The 18970-nt window shown below is 35.8% G+C and overlaps 2 protein-coding genes and 1 long non-coding RNA gene across 6 annotated transcripts in view; 2 read left to right on the top strand and 1 right to left on the bottom strand.

Moving 5' to 3' along the window:
- The window catches only part of LOC124304017 (uncharacterized), a 234903-nt gene that overhangs the window by 20821 nt on the left and 195112 nt on the right, over window positions 1-18970 (bottom strand). The window lies entirely within an intron of this gene.
- LOC124303973 (endoplasmin) lies at window positions 981-4825 on the top strand. The gene is made up of 4 exons (XM_046761867.1): window positions 981-1139; window positions 1293-1376; window positions 1824-2430; window positions 2629-4825. The coding sequence occupies exons 1-4, from the start codon at window positions 1094-1096 to the stop codon at window positions 4265-4267; spliced, it is 2376 nt and encodes a 791-aa protein (XP_046617823.1). The 5' UTR covers window positions 981-1093; the 3' UTR covers window positions 4268-4825.
- Window positions 5463-18439, top strand: LOC124303967 (constitutive coactivator of PPAR-gamma-like protein 1 homolog). 4 transcript variants are annotated; one of them, XM_046761856.1, is made up of 17 exons: window positions 5463-5575; window positions 6898-7335; window positions 7448-7620; window positions 7710-7823; window positions 8159-8305; window positions 8492-8858; window positions 8983-9237; window positions 9369-9749; window positions 9959-9994; window positions 10411-10549; window positions 10984-11109; window positions 11564-11681; window positions 11811-12111; window positions 12221-12471; window positions 13782-13910; window positions 13998-14101; window positions 14297-18439. In XM_046761856.1, exons 2-17 carry the CDS (start codon window positions 7125-7127, stop codon window positions 14436-14438), a joined length of 2994 nt encoding a protein of 997 aa, XP_046617812.1. In that variant the 5' UTR covers window positions 5463-5575; window positions 6898-7124; the 3' UTR covers window positions 14439-18439. The 4 variants fall into 4 exon arrangements, with proteins under 4 accessions (XP_046617812.1, XP_046617811.1, XP_046617814.1 ...); XM_046761855.1 differs by having other exon boundaries at window positions 12209-12471; XM_046761858.1 differs by lacking the exon at window positions 9959-9994.

The raw sequence follows: 18970 nt of genomic DNA, 5'->3' as shown, positions 1-18970 counted from the left end.
CCAATCTTTGATTATTCTGTTTTGTTGACCCGATTTTGCATATCGTTTCAGTGCCAGAGGGAATGCAGAGAACCTTATCGCATATGGCAGTACCAGGTTAAAAAAATTAAAAAATTGAATTACATACGGTCGAGTTTCGCGATACACGAAAACATTCGCCGCCTGATTACCAGGGTATTTTGATGATAAGAGCAGCGGCCGCGTCAGGTCGCTTCAGTTTATGAACTTCGACCCCACGCGATATTAATATATCAAAGGTAATGTCGTACAACAGTTGCGATAATTTTTTATCACTTTTATTTTGTTATAACTAACTCATTAGAATCTGTAAACAGTCTATTCTTGCAGTGAGATTCCCGTGACTGCAATTTTTCACCAGCTGTAACTCAAAAACTCGAGTTTCCAATCGGATTCCTTTGTTACATAGACGTTCGAGTTTTTTATTCATTTCCCTATTGTACTGTAGCAAAGACCGATTAAATTTTTTTTTTTTAATACAAAAATGTAGAAACAATTATAAAACGTGATTCGCTAGATCAACTTTTTCCCACAAGTTCAAGTCCCGTGAGAATCTCTCTTCACTCGTCCCTCGATGCCAAGGACCTTCCGGTCGGTAATGTCTGCGGTCATATAATACTACTCGGTCAATCAATACTCGGTTGAAAAGGACCCTTTACTACCGACTTACCGAAATCTGGTACCAGATCGTGCTGTTATCGACAGATGATGATTTCCATATTATACCTGGTAAAAAGTTTATCGTAACGTAACCAGAAGACTCTGTTGATAAGAAAATCCGGTCCGTTGATCTTGAATTTTCTAGAAGCAAAGTAGAAGTGTAGTCAGGGATGATCAACCAATGAAAACGAGACATATGGAGTCGCTAACACCGGTTGATCTTTGATTGGTCCACGTTGACTGCGTGGTCGAACACCATTGGCCGAACCCGAAACTCGCATCTTCCTAAATTCCATTTCAACTCTGAGTCTGTGACAGTCGGCGAGAAGCAATTAAAGAGAACACAGTGTGCCAAGGAGGCGTTTTGTATTTTGTGTGTTTTTCACCGGTTTGTTCTGCTGCTTAGGAGGGAGCGATGAAAAAGTTTTTCCTCTGCGTTGTCGGGCTTCTTTTGGTCACCGGTAAATTATTTCCTCGTTTTTCGACTCGCATTAATTAAATCAATCGTGAACTATTCGTGGCTCATTTCTACTCTGATCATCTCGAAAAGCATCCATCATAATTCTCTTCCTACGTTTAACCAAATATTAACGATTATATATATTGCTTTTCAGGCTTCGCCCGGGCCGAGGATCCCGCTGATGATGTTGGAACCGTCGAAAATGACCTCGGATCAAGTCGGGAGGGATCGAGAACAGGTAATGCATTATTTCATTGTATTACTCTCATGTTACCTGATTTTTTTACTTCAATTTTCTTACTTACATTCCGATCTTTTATATTATTTGTATACGCAGTTTCTGTACGGCATATCTTGTTATGTTGCGACAGATGGTGGCATGTTAAACCATATTTTGTCACAGCACTATTCTTATCAGTCTCTTGTCATTGTGAAAAGTAACCAACATTCTGTTTAACGATGTAATGTAGTATTTCATTTATTTTTTGTATAAAGTCTACGTGAAAAACATCAAAATAAGATGACGATTATAAGAAAAATAATGAAACTCCTCAAGTCAATAAACATATATGCAAAATTTATGATGAACTAAACACATTGATGGCACTGTTGTGAGAAGAAAATATTTTTCCAATTCTTACATTATCTTCCATGTCTAACAAAGTATTGTTGTTTTTTTTACCAGATGATGAAGTTGTGCAAAGAGAAGAGGAAGCGATTAAACTTGATACGTTGAATGTTGCACAACTTAAGGAGCTTCGAGACAAAGCGGAAAAGTTTACATTCCAAACTGAAGTAAATCGTATGATGAAACTGATCATCAATTCGCTTTACCGCAACAAAGAAATCTTCCTTAGAGAATTGATATCCAATGCATCTGATGCTTTGGACAAAATAAGATTGCTCTCATTGACAGACAAGAATGTATTAGAAACTAACAATGAATTGACCATAAGGATCAAGGCTGACAAAGAGAACAAGATACTTAGCATCACAGACACGGGCATCGGTATGACCAAGAACGACCTGATCAACAATCTTGGAACTATCGCTAAGTCTGGGACTGCAGAGTTTTTGGGAAAACTACAGGACACTGCTAACGCACAAGACATGAACGATATGATCGGCCAATTTGGAGTTGGATTTTACTCCTCATTTTTAGTAGCTGACAGAGTCGTAGTTACATCTAAACACAATGACGATAAGCAATGGATCTGGGAATCTGACAGCACCAGCTATAGTATTGGTGAAGATCCACGAGGTGATACCCTCAAGCGAGGATCGACAATTAGGTAAGCATTTTCATTTCTAAATTGCAATGCAAACAGTTAAAATCACTGGTTATTAACAAAATTTGTTTTTTCTGCTTACTACCTATTTCTCTAACTTTACTCTATTTTTTAATTTTTCAAATACTATAGCTTGGAACAACCCTAATTTCTAGTTTTCAATGACAATTTTTTCTAATACTACTATCTTTTCAATTACAGCCTGCACTTGAAGGACGAAGCTGCAGACTTTTTGGAACCTGATACACTGAAGAACTTAGTGAAAAAATACTCTCAATTCATTAACTTCCCTATCTACCTGTGGGCCAGTAAGACTATGAAGGTTGAAGAACCCCTTGATGAGGATGAAATCACGAAAGACGAGGAGACTGAAAAAGATGATAAGACCGAATCTGAGGAGGATGATGCTAAGGTCGAGGAAGCATCCGAGGATGATAAGCCAAAAACTAAAACCGTTGAAAAAACTATCTGGGACTGGGAAATCCTGAACGATTCCAAACCTATCTGGACACGAAAACCAAGCGAGGTTGAGGACAACGAATACAACGAATTTTACAAGGCACTTACAAAAGATACCAGCAATCCTTTGGCCAAAACCCACTTTGTTGCTGAGGGTGAAGTTACGTTTAAATCTCTGTTGTTTATTCCTAAGGTACAGCCTGGCGATAGCTTTAATAAGTATGGCACCAAGGGAGATAATATTAAACTGTTTGTCAGGCGTGTGTTTATTACGGACGAATTTAATGACATGATGCCAAATTATTTATCATTCATTCGAGGTATTGTAGACAGTGATGATCTGCCACTTAACGTCTCGCGTGAGACCCTGCAGCAGCACAAATTGATCAAAGTTATAAAGAAGAAACTGATCAGGAAAGTATTGGATATGATAAAGAAGATCCCCAAGGAAGACTACGACAAGTTCTGGAAAGAATACAGTACAAACATGAAACTGGGGGTCATCGAAGATGCCAGCAATCGTGCCAGACTATCCAAACTCCTCCACTTCCAGTCCTCCAACCAAAAAGGAACAACGTCTCTAGGAGATTATGTATCCCGCATGAAGGAGCAGCAACAGCACATATACTACATTGCTGGATCATCGCGTGGCGAAGTAGAGAAGTCTCCGTTTGTTGAGCGACTTTTAAAGAAGGGCTACGAGGTTTTGTACCTAACTGAAGCCGTTGACGAGTACGCCATTTCCTCACTTCCAGAGTTCGACGGTAAGAAGTTCCAGAACGTTGCCAAGGAGGGATTCACCCTTGACGAAGGAAACAAGGCCAAGGAGCGCCTTGAGGAGTACAAAACCACCTTTGAACCCCTCACCAAATGGCTGAACGACGAGGCACTCAAGGATCAGATCAGCAAGGCACAGGTTTCCGAACGTTTGACAGACTCGCCGTGTGCGTTGGTAGCGAGCATGTTTGGATGGACTGGAAACATGGAGAGATTAGCGATATCAAATGCTCATCAGAAGGCGGACGACCCACAAAAATCGTACTACTTGAATCAGAAGAAAACTTTGGAAATAAATCCAAGACATCCACTGATCCGCGAGCTGTTACGCAGAGTTGAGGAAGATCCAAGTGATCCAGCGGCAAAGGATATTGCTGTTATGATGTTCAGAACTGCGACTTTGCGATCCGGCTACATGTTAAAGGAGACTTCGGACTTCGCGTTGAGTGTTGAACAGCTAATGAGAAAGACTCTGGGAATTCCACTGTCCGAGACAGCGGAAGAAGAAGAAGATGGTGATGAGGATTCCACTTTTGAGACTGAAAAGGCGTCAGAACTTGACGCTGATGAAGAAAAGGAGGACGAAGAGCACGACGAACTGTAAAGAAATTTCTTAGCTTTAAGATATTAAAAGGAAAGACTTTCAAATCTTCGAAGTAAGCTATACAATGTATAGCAGCTTCAAATAAATAACATAACGTTACAATTTTTACATGCAAAAGAGTCAAAAATTGTGCAGCAGGATTTAATTTGAACTTTGTTTTTTTTTGCCCGTTGATTTGTTCATTTTTTATTCGCAAAAGATGTGTAGCTGGATTATTATTAGCAATCAAGGTCGACGGAGAAAATGTGAGACTTGATATTCCGTACAGTGACAAGCTGCATACGTGATACATAGCATCGCAATTGTTTATAGTTGCCTGTCATGCTCGATTATAACAGAATATCAAGGTAGGATCGTTATAACATATTCATTGGTAAATTTTTCATACCAGTTGTTGAAACGCAATGCATTTAATTTATTTTTGTTCTTCCATCACCATACTTCGTGTGTAGTAATCGCGCAAATATCAATTGCGTGTCGTATAGATCCTGTGTATGCTTGTGAGAATGTGTGAGTGTAATTTGTACAAAAAATAAATAAAAACATTATTCAATTTAACTCGTCCCCGGACTTTTATAACAGTGTATAATCACTTCATCATATCTATGTCGTTATATTGTTCTAACGTACAGATATGCTTTTTGATGATAAATAAGAAAATTTATAGAATTTTCTATGTAAGAAAAATTACCTACTTGCGTATACCATGCGATCTGCATATATGATATTGATTTCTGTAGGTCTGTAGACGTTATTTGATTCGCAAAATCTTAAATCAAGGCATTCGCGTCTGCCATTGTTCGTTCACGATAAAACTATAATATTCCGTGTTGAATTTATAAACCGGAATATTATGTATTACGCTTTTGAGATGTGTTAATATTTCTCAAGGATTCAACGTCGATCCGTGCTGAAATTTGCGGGCATATTCATATGTTCATTTTATTATTATTGTTATTGTTATTAGAGCTGATTGAAATGAAAACATGAATTCGAGACAGACACAAACGCAGCTGCTGCTAGGCGTGATGAACAATTGATTTGTTATTATTGTTGTAAGGAATAAAAGAATTCGTTATTCAACGCCGTGTTTGAAAACAAGACGCGTCTCAGGCATCCGTCGGACATTTTGAATTTCCGTTAAATCGGACGAATCGCGACGAACTTTTCCACTGGAACAAAGTGTAACGGGACAAGTTGGCTGAGCGTGCCCGAGTACATTTCCGTTTTCGAACCCGACGTCAACCATAGTCAAAGTCCGTGTGTTTTGTGTTTCTTTGGAGCCACAATGATTTTCGCTAATTTAACGTGAGTATGTTACAAATAACTGCGATAATCGAGGCCCTAAGTCGCTCAGCTAAACGAAAACCAAATAGCAGCCCACATGCTGATCTAGACGAGCTTGTTCTTTGAGAGATTCTGCCACCTAAAATGCCGTTTTCGCCATGCCGGCGAGGAAATTCCTAGCTAATGTTGACCGTTTTTACGTTGATATACTACTTCGAATAATGGGACTTGTTTCGAGCTCGGCTCGCCTCTTTTAACCGATAAAATAATTCATGACATGTTATACGTTGTGTCGTTGAAAACAGCATTGCTGTACACGTAAACAAAATAAATGGCGTCTCTAGTCACGCTTCTTCGGACACAATGCAGAATGGAAAATTTACTATTCTCGACTGTTCTGCAAATGTCCGAACGTAATGCACATCTTTTTTCGCATTATTTTATACTTCTAAACGGAACGTCCCGATTCATATGCCGACAAGCTTGACGGATCTTGGCTCATTCACTCCTATATTGGTAATCAAATTAAAACCCCTATTTCACGGAACTTCGGCAATAAACCACGTCATGCTCTACCAGGAGCCGTCAAGAGACTGACAATAATAAAGCAATCGGAGTTTATGCGAACCATTTCATGTTCGATGTTCCTACGCGTTTTTCAGCGTATTAGATTTTCATGAAACTCGGCCGAAGTCAAAGTGACTAAAATTTATTAGATGAAGATTTATCTCTCAACTATTATTATTATGCTTTCTTCTGGGTGGAATAAAACCACACCAATTGTTCTAAACCTCTGTGCTAGCCGTTGATCACAAGTAAAAATTAAACTTGTCCTGATTGCATGATTATGTTCATTTTACTCCCGTTCTGATCTCATTTTTTTCCATGTAATAATTAGATCACTTTCAACGAAATATTATAATTTAGAGATACTTTTAATTCTTACAACTATTTTCGATTCAATTGTCAACTCATACTTGCCAGGTGTAAAGTTACTGAGCGAATAATTGGATCTAAAATAAGTATTCGTAGTTTTAAATAACGAGATGCAACGTTGTCTGATATATTACTGTTAATGAAATATAGCTAATAGTTTGTAGCATTTTGAATGACGGTTGATGTCCGATTAAGTTACACGAGAGATTTGATTATGTAGAAGCTTCAGATATTTAGGATCAAGTTGCTGCCTGATTCTAAAGTGCATGAGATTTAATATGCCGGCAAGAATAATCAAAGCTTTGAGCGTCAAACAAATATTCTCAAAGCATAATTTTGACTAAAATATCATTCACAAATCTAAAAATGAAGTAGATATAAGTGACATTTTGATTTTTTCTTTTCAGCTTTCGACTGTTGAAATTGGAGTTGGACTTTTCTACCTATTAAAGGAAAACATTGAAAATCTAATAATATATAATCTAGAGAAAAGTAAAAGAAATAAATGAATTGCTGGCTCTGAAAAATAAAATATCAAGATAAAAAAAAATAGTAACATTTCATTAAACAGTGTAAAGTAAAGTTGAATAAAAACAAATACTCTCTTTGTAAAGAGGAATAAAAACCTGTTGCAATGGGTATACAAGATTTACAAGCATTTTTGGACAGCAATGCCATTCAAGGTGGCTCGGTACCTGTAGACTTACTGAGAATCGCTCGTAATGTCGCTCAGAGACAACGTAATCGTTCTGGAAAGGGACAACAACAGTCACCATCGTCCAAACTCAGATTAGTTCTTGATGGAGAATGTTGTCTGGACAGATTGTACGGCGGCTATTTCTCAGGTAAAATCATTCCCCAAACTCGTTTGATTGAACTGGAACGAATTCTTAAAAAAAAAAAAATTTGAAAGTCGTCAGTCGGTAAAGTAAAGTGACTTCTGCACTCACATTTTAGACTGGGCTTGCGGTGGTCAATGGAACCGGATGGTACAATTCCTAGCAGTGTTGACACAAGCTACAGAAATGTCTGGAGTAGAGTTGGCTGTGTTTTTCAATGGATCCTTGGAGTCTCCTCGACGCCTTGATTGGATTCAGCAGCAATTGAAAGTTCGAATAAAAGTTAACAATGTAAGTGTCTTACCCAACTTATTTTATGAAATAGAATCACATTAACATACATGCATATAAATTGGATGTAAATTCAATCTCTGTTATAGGTTTTGAAACACATCACGACCAAAGGAACGCCTCCTCCAAAAATTTGGTGGACACCACCAGTCTGTCTACGGACCAGCCTTCGCATGGCACTCCGGCACTTGAATGTTGCAGTGGTAAGAGCTTATTTTTAATACATCTTGTGGAAAATATAACTCACTTTTCAAATACAGAAAATGATAAGTTTGGTCGAAAAGCGTCAAATCATGAGCTATTTTTAGTATTCCAAGATGTGTTAAACCCACAAAATATATATCAGGATATCTTTTCTTATCACGACGTTTTTAAAGACGTCTGAACGACCGGAGGACAGCTGATGCGAGAAGTTGTAAAAAATTTTTGTAAATTGTATTGCAAGGGTTGATATGATTAGTATTTCTAACAGAGGACGCTTATTGATAACTGTCGTCTAATTGAGGGAATCCATTTCTTTTTTCTCTTAACTGAACAGTTGTGCAGCATGGATGATCATCACCAAGAAGTTATCGCCTATTGCCGTGAAAATTATTTCAACGGATTGATAGCCGATGATGCCGAATATGCCGCATTTGATCCACCGAGGTATTTTTCGTCGGAACAATTGAAATTAACCTACAAGGTATTCAATACTCATTTTAACTAATTCGGTGTTCATAATTTAAGAATGATTTTTATAGAATTGGTTGATATTTTTGATCGCAAATAACTATTGGTAGCTGCTGGTTGATTTTTAAAGCAAACTGCAGATTTTATATCGAATTATTACACCTCACATGTACTACGAAGGTTGTTTTTGTCATTATAGGGTTCCTTGGAAACAAAAGAATACATCATCTCTGAATTCACAAAGTCGCTCAATCTGCCATCAGAGAGACTTTGCATCTTGACTGCATTGCTCGGCAATTATTTACTTACGGAACAAGATTTAGCAGACTTTTACAAAAAACTAAACTTGAACACTAACCCAAATAAAGTAACAGCTGAACAACTAGTCAGAACAGTGGCTAATTTTGTAAAAGATTTGCATTCTGTTGAATTGGATGTTGTAGCACAAAATGTTTTCGGCTCTCTATCTGACCCAAGATGTGTTAAACTCAGACAGTCTGTACAGTACTACATTAACGGAACCAAAGAAGGATTTTTACATTATAAGCCAGTGAAACCAGCTAAAGGTAATTGACGAAGATTTTCTGTAACAAAATATTGCCAGAAGTTTCCGGCATATTATGACATGTTTCATTCACTTATCTCATTACCAAAACAATGTAGTTCCTACATTTTTAATATTCTGTACAGCTCGCAAGTCCGAATCTAAGCAAAATATACCAGTTCAGAAAAATATAGCAGAGGTTCCATCAACAACCTCTGAAGACGATGCTAATTTAGAAACATCACGTTTCGCCTCAGAGACTTTAGAGAGTGAACGTGACAGCTTGCAAGCGTACAAACAAGCAACAGCGAATGCCCAAGCTGCTCCGCAAATCGTAATTGAACCACCAGGAATTCAGGGACATGGAGATGCTGATAATAACCGAACCGACGAGGAACAGAGTAAGTCTAAACTAGCAGTTATGTGAATTAAATTTTCAATTATACGCCAAACATCCTAGAGTTGATAAATAGAAAATATTTCATTACGCGTTCTGATCTAATTTGATTACTACATTTTTCCTTTTTGACAGATAACGGCCATGCCATAAATGGTACTCATAATCTACTGATCAGTTCTTCGAGCTCGAGTAGTAGTTCAACAGCTACATCTCCGTCGCATATTACGATAGATTCCACTAAACAGTCTGAATCAACAACAAGCATTCCCAGCACTGTTCCGGAAGTTATGCGTACAGCTTCAGAACGACATCAGAAAGGACTGATGTCTCCGCATATATACCAAATTTTGATCGCCGGAGAACTAAAATTGCCAGTTCTGTTAGAGGATGAAAGTCACAAGGAATTCCCATCCATCCACTTGATCTACAGACCTGTGAGGCAAATGGTTTACGCCATTTTGTTCAATGTGCACCACCGCATATACCTCGCCACAAAGAACAAAGAGAAAGGCGGTAAGTCAATTTTCGCCAAAAAATTTAATCTATGATAACAATCTGAACTTGAGGAACATTTGTAGGGCTAGTAATTGCTAACAGTACCTCGTCACTGAAAAAAGTGACGTGTAAAATCTAACGAGTTGTAGCATACTTTCAGTAACTTCTTACAGGAAGATTTATGTCACATTCACGATATTCATTATATCCATAAAAATTTTGATTAGATGCCGCAGGAAAGAATAGAAGACCAGGCAAGAAAAGTAATCACCATTTATTCCTCTACCGCATGGCAATTAGATTATTAATTATTGAGTTTTATTAGGTTTGGACAAGCGATGTGTCATTAGACTATCAACTTCAGCATTTAGCATTCATTTACCTTTCCAAATTACCATCACCCAACGATATATCCAATTCGTGGAATAAGCTTATGGTAACAAGCATGTATAAATAAACTACTTTTCAACACGGTTCCTATGTTTCGGTGGATGCAGATTTAGTCCTAGTTTTTCTGAAATTGCAACTTCCTGGTAGTCATGATCGATAGTTGTGTAAAATTTTCCCAACGTACCCATTTCGGTATTACTTTCCAAAATCAAAATCATGAAATCATTCTTTATCTAAAAAGTTTTCCGACAGTACAGCTACCAATTTTTATTCTCAACTATCGTAACAGATAACGAAAAAGTGGACGTACCTGACGTCGTGATCAAAGAATGGGTGTGGTCAAAAACGAACTGCTACCAGACACCCGAATTGGTAAAAGCTGAGCAAATTGGATGGGGTGTTCCTACAATACAGCGTTTATGGTTTGGGTGAGTATGGATATTTGATACGTAGCCTCATTTTCTGTTATAGTGATTGGCATAGCTGAACATGAAAAACAAAAAAACATGACTTTCAAAATTGTCAGGGCCTCATGAAGTACAGAATTATTGTTTAGCTTCTTTATCCATCCAACATACTCGTTCGTTGCAGCTCCCATGGGCATCATAGGTATGTCCACTGATGTTTGTGTTGATGTTGTAATTTGGGGCGAACAGAATCAATTTCAAAGTATAGCAATTCATAGCCATGTTTCGTTTAGCTTATATTTTAAATTACTGATTGCCTTGCTTGGATACGCTAAAGATGCGAATTTCATTAGAAGAAATGAAGTGGACGAAATATGTCTAGCTTGTCATGAACAAAATAAATTTATTCTCTTGCAAAGGATTGCAACTCATAATTATCGGTTAACTTTTTCCAGTACAGGGATCGACGACAAACGCCGGAGACTTCGAGGATTCTTAACTTGCCTGAAATCAGACACACCTCTCATGTTGAATCCTTCTTACGTTCCTCAACATTTGTTGGTCATGGCTTGTGTTTTGAGGTAAATATAAATTAAATTATAAGTTATTGAAATTTTTTCACTGTGACTCAAAACAAAAGAAGATTCTTGTTTCGACCAATGTTCACGTCTTTTAACGTGTGAAAATTCATTCTAATGACATGACTTCATTCTCCCACCTTTTAAAATGGTTCAACCATTACCAGACCTGCCATGTCGAGCTTCCTTAGCATAGCTATGGTGTGAATATTAACTTACCATAGTCATTAGAGGAAGTAGAGGAAATGAAAAACTTAATTTTTGAGTGAATAAACAGCGTTAAAATATCAAGTATTTTCAAATATGGGTGTAGGAGTAGTTGAATTCCTTGTCAACTGTTTCTGAATGATATTTGAAACAAACTTGTCTAGTTATGTTCATGAAAATAGTATTTATTTATCTCTATTTTCAAATCTGCAATAGCAGGTGTCTTTCAATTTGGCTGTTTAAATCTTAGGTACGTAATGTGTTTCAACGACAAGGTCAAAATACTGCGACGTCAAGAACTTGATGCATTCATCGCACAAGCTTTCTCCCCGGAACTTATGAATGCTCAGTACCTCCAAGATTTACAGGTAAACATAATTTAATTTAATATTTAAGTCAAACGACTTGTGAATATTTTGAACAAACTGATTTCAACAATCGAAAAAAAACTTAACAGGTTTACAAATGGTTCAAAATATAATTAAAATTTTTTAAAGCTACCTCTGGTCACATCTCGTGGAGTTCAACTAGCGACTCTGTTCATGGCTGGTGTAGAAACTGCATTACTAGCAAATGATGCCTGCGGGGCTCCAATCCCCTGGCTGATGTGTTGCCCTTGGCTCTTCTTTGATGGTAAATTGTTTCACCACACCCTCGCACGTGCTACAATTGCCAAAAACCTTTTGGAGCTATGTGGCGGGGACATTGCAAGAGTTGTGAAAGTTGAGAGAATGCGAAAAGCTGTCTTGGAGGGAATCAACGTTGTCTTTGCTCGCCCCCCACTACCAGTTACCCCCGGTAAGTTCGAAATAATCCTCTAAAGAAGTAATTCTGACTTGTAATTTGCCGGACAATCGTTCTTTTACGCATCCAATCAAACTACGGCGTAAATTAGATGTTTTTCCAGGCATTCGGGTGTCAGTCCCACAAAATATCCTGCCTGCTGGATGCACCATCAGCGAAGGTCTGGTCCGTGGTCGTGGAACTGGGAACATTGCACAGCGTGGACTGATGCGACGTCCAGTACCATCTAGAGGAGGTCAATTGGAAGTAGCAGGCGTAGTTGTAGGGCAATGGGGCCCTAATTATGGCTCCATGCCACCAGGCCGTCTGCCACAGCCCATCCAAGGTCATACTCGTGGCCGACTTCCACCTCAGGTAGGATATCGCATGTGCAATCGCAGTCTCACTATGGTCCGCTACCGATGTGTCTATATGGGACAAGATTCTCAGGAGCCAAGCTCGATGACTGGTGTTGAAAAAGATGTTGAAAATATTCGATAGAATATTCATTAACAGTCGTTGTGCCAAAACAAAAACAAATATCACAGCCAAATTATTTCTTGTAATTTTTAAGTGTCAGGTGCTAAGAAGTTTCATATTTTTATAATAATGACGGACATATTTAACAAACGACCACTGCCTCTTTTTTTATTAACTTTTAATACTTTGATTTCGATCTGAATTAAATTTATTCGAATAATTCAAATATTTCATTATAATGTTAACATTCCGATCGTTTATTTTTTCAAAATTTATAAGGAGAGTGCTCGTTTTGGTGGTGTGAATTCTTGAGGATTCCGTACCCTTAACTCATTTTTTCTTGCACGGAATGGTTGCATTTTTTTATTCTGCATGAAGTGTAAATTAAAATCTATTTCCACTGTACTATCAATTATTGCTATTCCCGCAAAACTAAACTAACAACTACTAAACTTACCCTGGCCATTCACAATTCCGAATCCTTTGGTATAGTAATGCAAGAAAATCATTTGATAAGGAATTGTATTGAAATTGATGTTTTCTTTTATTGTCATTCGTTTCTAGTAATTTTTATATGTCTACGTTTATTCATTGATAAAAAAAAGTTCCTCGTCTTGTTATGTAATTTTTATAATTTTCTAACGTACTTACATGTTTTTATAACCCGCTTTTATTATATTCGTGAAAATAAAGAGACTTCAATTTTGTTGAAGACTTGAACTTGTGTTTCTTATTTACATTTTTATTTATTTTTTTCATTCAAACTCGAAAGACTCTAGGCTACAGATTTTTGAACATATATTTCTGAAGCTTAGATCAGGCTATTTCTCTTTATTGTCAATTTTTACTCAAGAATATAAAAAAGCCAACTCATACCATACCAATATTAAGTTTGAGCACAGCGAATGCGATGTACCTGGAATATAGCTTGTGATAAACGGACTGGGATTTTTTCTGCATTCTTATTGAACTTTTGGCTAGAATTCGATTTGGCGAACATTCAAAATTGTTTGCATAGAACATCATTACAAAATCAAAAATGGATAAGATGCGTTCAATTGATCGAATAAAGCAATTTTCACTCATTCATTCTATTGTTATTGTTATATAATATTAATATTAATCCTACCCTTCTTGTCAGTTAGAATAAAAAACTGTTGTAAAAAGTTCAGGAATTGTTGAAAACATCGATTTAATTGTTATAGGTAACATCTATCGGTGGTCTGAAGTATGGTCTTCCTCGTGGATTTAACCCAATGGGTCGACCAACTTTTCCTACTCGCGGAAATAACAGAAACCAAATTGGTGGTCGTGGAAAAAAAACCCAAATGAAGGTGAAATATTATTATGCAATTAATTTCAATACTCTTGTAACATTTCACAAGAGTGATTTTCTACACTAAGCATGAAAAAAATTTTAGGCAACAAACAAAAAGAGAAATAACAACAGGAAGAATAAGGAAAACGAAAAGAAAGATAGCAGAGGTCGTGGCATTACCGTTGAGGGCGTGACAGGTGAATACGTGTAAGTGGTTTTTTGTAATTACGCATTTACTCCTTGTTTAAAAAAAAATCATTTGTCATTTCATTATAATCTTTGTGTTAAATGTAAAACTGAATATTCCATTAGACAAGTTGTATTCTATGATTTCAATTTTTGGCTATAGAGGTGCAATATATTTCATATTCAGGTATAAACATAAAAAATTTGTTGTTACAGCGGTTCAGTTTTACCTGTGAATGGCACAAAGGAAACCACTTCAGTACCTGGCCAGTTTGACGATGCGCCAGAAAATGGTAAGCCTGTTGAAAAAGGGCAGGGTGATGCTCCGCTAGTTACAGCGATTCCAGTTGAAAATTAAATTATACAGAAAAACAATGCCCCGTATCAAATAATACGAACCTCTCGGATATGACTTAAGACTGCAACCAATCAATCTAGCTATATGTCAGTTGAGCAGCTACAGCAGCTACGTTTGCTAAATTATCAATGAAATCAGTGGCACGTATTTTATTACTGACATTTGTATCATACATTGTGGATCACTCACTTTAAATATAAAACACCAACTTTATTATTAACGAAATTGAATTGACAAATTTCGTCGTATCTTTCAACTTCAATCTTTTCCGTAGGCGCTCTATAACAATTTCTCAGAAAAGTGTTTTTAAGTTACTTCAAATATCAACTCATACTGGAAAATTTGTTTCATATTTATAGCAAACTTTATTGATGAAGTAGCTGCTCAAAGCATATACAGTTCTGGTGGGGCCAAACTATAAAATAACATAGGTAAAGTCACCGAATGGCGCCTAAAGAATAATTGAAAAGGTGCAAAATTAACCAATTTTTGACTAATACTATACGATGTCCTCACTGCCAAATTCACCACACTCTACACAATAGAAGAAATGTGGTGGTTGTGCTGACAGGCTCTACCGCTTGCATTGATACTACGGATAATGGATAAAACAAATAATAATAAAAAAAAAAACTTGACTGATTAGTGTACAATTGCGCTAATGTGTATCTAAGAAGAAGAGTCGTCAAACTGCTATACTATGTATTTAGTTGTTAAGAAGCATGATTATTTTTTTTACAAAGAAAATATATATTTTCCGGTATTATATGAAATGCTCGCTTCGGAACGTCTTGGCACTCATTTCCCTGGTAAGGATGGAGAGGTAAAGTATTGGCTCATTCTTAGAGGTCAGAATGAATTTCTTAGGCTGCAGGGAATCGAGGTCCAGGACAACCCTTAGCGTATGGAGACTGATGCTTTTCATATAAGTAAAATATATATTTATACATAATTTAGGTTTAGGATTCCCATAACGATGTAAATTATACCTAAGGTATGAGCATAGAGAAAGCTTGGCAGCGTGCTTGAATATTTCGAGAGAATGAAAATTACTAAGTATATCGTTTATATATTAATTATTGAGTTTGTGACGAGGGGACGGCCGGCGAGGGGGAGGGGGGGGGGGGGTGTACATAAAAGGCGCGGATATAATATTACAGATTCACACACGCACACACACACACAAACACACACACACACACACACAGGAAGAAATATATTTATTAGCTGTTGTACTTGAGACTTTATGGATGGGGCTGTTTTGGTTTGATTGAGAGTTTAATATAAGACAGCTTTGAAATTGGTTGAGAAATGTCTGAAAATTAAATCTGCTGGAGTGATGTTATTACGCCCAGCTGACATGGTATGACAACCTTTTTTTCGTTCTTTTTTCAACGTGTAGCTTATCAAGTAGACATGTATAGTTGTGAAATTATGCCACACAATATTAGATCGCATGATGTATCCTCTATGAAGTGAGTAACTCTCAATTAATTAATTGGTATATAATTGATGAGAGATAGTTGAAAGTAATGTTATATGCTAGTTTTCAATGACGACGGCTATGAGAATATTATTCAGGATCCCTGAAGAATCAATTCGGTACGCATGCGCCTATGTCTAATACGATCATAATGTTGTGTTACAGATTTGACAACGTAAATTGTAAATAAATGTTGGTTAGATGTAAGATACAGTGATTACAGTGATAGTATGAATGAAGATGTATATAATAAGCAACGCCCAAGTGTGCCATTAATGCACCGAGGCTGCTAAATGATTGTGTTGAAAAAAATATTCTATTTATGTGTAGTATAGTCAATGAGACTTTCTACAGAAGATCACAACCAATTTGTTGATTAGAAAACCCTTTTGTTTTTTTTTTGTTCTTTTTCTTATTGTTATTGTTCGTTTTTACTAATTACAACAATCATGTAATGTAGTAAATTTTGCGGGGGGGGGGAGGGGGGGGGCAACAGAACGGTGAAACACGATTAAATTGAGTAACTGACAAATACGAACAATTAAGGGGGAACGTATGAGTGAATACCTTATGAAAATGGTATTTGCTGCATTTAACAAAATCCATTTACTGAGATAATATAACGAGACGTGATCAGATGGAAAGGCTATATTTTTATAGATTTGTTATTGCATAAAAAGGCATTAAGACAAAGAGAAAAAAAATCTTGTGACACGTAAGGGAAATAATGAGTTAAAATTTACGATCATATCGAGGTTGAATAATATGATTACTCCAAATCATATTCAGTATGTTAAATACATTTTGGGCAAGAAATTGCCGGATTGATCAAGTTTTAAGTAGCTCGTTGAACAGATTTTGAACATTATTTTCTGTTCCTGAAAAAATCCACTTTTCACTAGTGTCGCGAAAATAGCTGCCACTGATTCAAAAAATTCAAATAATTAAATCATTCGCATCTCATTGATATTGAATTCCACGTTTTCGTGTGTTTAATATTCTTCAATATTGTTGGTGTTGTTCAAGACATAATGAAACTAAAATAAAGTATGAATAAGTACAGAAAAGGAAAGAACTTTCAACCTAACGTCAGCTATGAGAACACGAAGGCAGTGTTGATGAACGTTAATTCAATATTTTAAATGGGTTACCTTCAAAGAGGCTGCTACTTACAAAAAAATGTCACTAAAACAAAAGATATAAATACGATGAATTAATAAATGAAATCTATGCCGACAATACAGAGCACTGTGAACTTTCAAGTCTGAAACGAAAAGTAGGCATATACACATTATTTACTGAACATATAAGTAATACATGATAATTGTATTGCAAACGCTACATTCGTTCTCAGTCTTTGATCTGTAAAGTAAACGAAATGTTTGTGATTTCAAATGGACCACGCCCTGACATATAACATTGAATATAAATCATGGAATTCGAGATTAAATGCCACTTTACGCTTTTGTAAAGCTAAATGATTAATTCTCTTTTCGAGAAGTCAACCTCTTGATAATAATATTAAATATATTATATGATATATCGTTGAAATGAATTACATGAAAAATAATCAGTTGCTGCTGCACTGATTTTAGTATTTACAGCATCGCATAATAATACACAATTCATACAAAGACAATGTGAAAAATCAAACTTAACTTAATATATATAACATAGAACAGAAATGTGAGAACAAGACAGCTTGAACATGAAAATAAACTAATATGGTCTATGCAAGACAGGTCCTCTCGTAGCGACCTGTAACTGATTTTCGTTGGAAGTGTAGAATAGGGGCCCACAAAAATTGTTTATGACTTGACATTATACTGTGAACAATACCTCTGTTATATTCATAAGTTAGCTTCTGTGTTGCGTATTCAAAAATTTCGCATCTTATTGTAATATGTGCGATATTAAACATTTCTATTTGTTGTAAAGCACGTTCATTGAAAAGAATATAAGTGAGTAAAGAACGCCTTCAGCGGGTTCATTTATTTATTTATTTATTTTTTTTTTTTTCGATTATACACAAACATATAATCAGTTGGGGATTCTTAGCAGCAATTTTCCATATTACTTTGAGCACAGCAATTTTACAACTTATAACATTGCAAAGGTTGTACTGACCAATTAATTTATCTGCAGTAAAATTAATCAATTTATTATTCTTTGTTTCAAAGAAAATTTTATTATTTCATTTTCATTTATGGCTCTTGCCGCTTATTTTCCTAGATACAGTGAGGAAAATTCAAAGTATGAAAGTAAAAAAAAAACATTATCCCTAAAAACTTTCATTTATTAGATATACCTTTATATATTTTAAATGCTTATTTATTCAGCAGAAAAAAATCTTAATTGAAATATTTTTCATTTCTGCACATATCTTAGGTACTCACAAAAGGATGTGCATTACAATATTGAATTTTTTCATTACGTATTCTTTTGTTGCATTATCTATGAATTGAGTAATGAAGGTGCGACTCTAAATATTATCAATAATGTGGTATGTGGTTTTTAACAGAGATATGAGTAACGCCGCTCTTGTTTATAAATTATAAGTTTCTTTTATAATGTATTTTTGCTTGTATATGTAATATCAAATAGATTAAAGTATATTAGCAGCTCAATAAATAATAAAAGTAAAAAAGAAGAAAAAACACTAAGAAAAAAAAACAAAAAAAAAATTCAATTTTTATCTATCGATATAGCTAAAACCATACGTGGGCCCCCGTATTTATGTATTCTTAAATAAAATATTACATAACGTATATTCTGCTATCAATTCTCATAGCTAAAGGTGAAGAAAAAAGTAATAAATGAATTTAAAAAAAAAAAAAAAAAAAAAAAAACGTACCTACTTACACGATATATTTTGTATGTTTGCTAACAACTTATATGTTTATTCCTCTGTTTAGTTTTTCTCTGGAAAAAAAAGTTGAATTAAAAATTTACGTAATATTATGTAGCGCATGGGCAGAGCTCTAGAGTTAAATATACATGTTTATTAAAATTTATTTCTTTGCTGATATTACGAGTAATATTCAATGTT

This window comes from Neodiprion virginianus, chromosome 4, assembly GCF_021901495.1.
Source record: "Neodiprion virginianus isolate iyNeoVirg1 chromosome 4, iyNeoVirg1.1, whole genome shotgun sequence".
Classification (NCBI taxonomy): domain Eukaryota; kingdom Metazoa; phylum Arthropoda; class Insecta; order Hymenoptera; family Diprionidae; genus Neodiprion; species Neodiprion virginianus.
This window is presented reverse-complemented; position numbering and strand designations above follow the sequence as displayed.

Bases quoted from the DNA above. Each gene is read 5' to 3' on its own strand.
- LOC124303973 (XM_046761867.1), top strand. From the start codon at position 1,094: ATGAAAAAGTTTTTCCTCTGCGTTGTCGGGCTTCTTTTGGTCACCG. The intron at 1,377-1,823 runs GTAATGCATTAT...TTTTTTTACCAG, and splicing joins TCGGGAGGGATCGAGAACAG to ATGATGAAGTTGTGCAAAGA. The intron at 2,431-2,628 runs GTAAGCATTTTC...TTTCAATTACAG, and splicing joins AAGCGAGGATCGACAATTAG to CCTGCACTTGAAGGACGAAG.
- LOC124303967 (XM_046761855.1), top strand. From the start codon at position 7,125: ATGGGTATACAAGATTTACAAGCATTTTTGGACAGCAATGCCATTCAA. The intron at 7,336-7,447 runs GTAAAATCATTC...CTCACATTTTAG, and splicing joins GTACGGCGGCTATTTCTCAG to ACTGGGCTTGCGGTGGTCAA. The intron at 12,472-13,781 runs GTAGGATATCGC...TAATTGTTATAG, and splicing joins GTGGCCGACTTCCACCTCAG to GTAACATCTATCGGTGGTCT.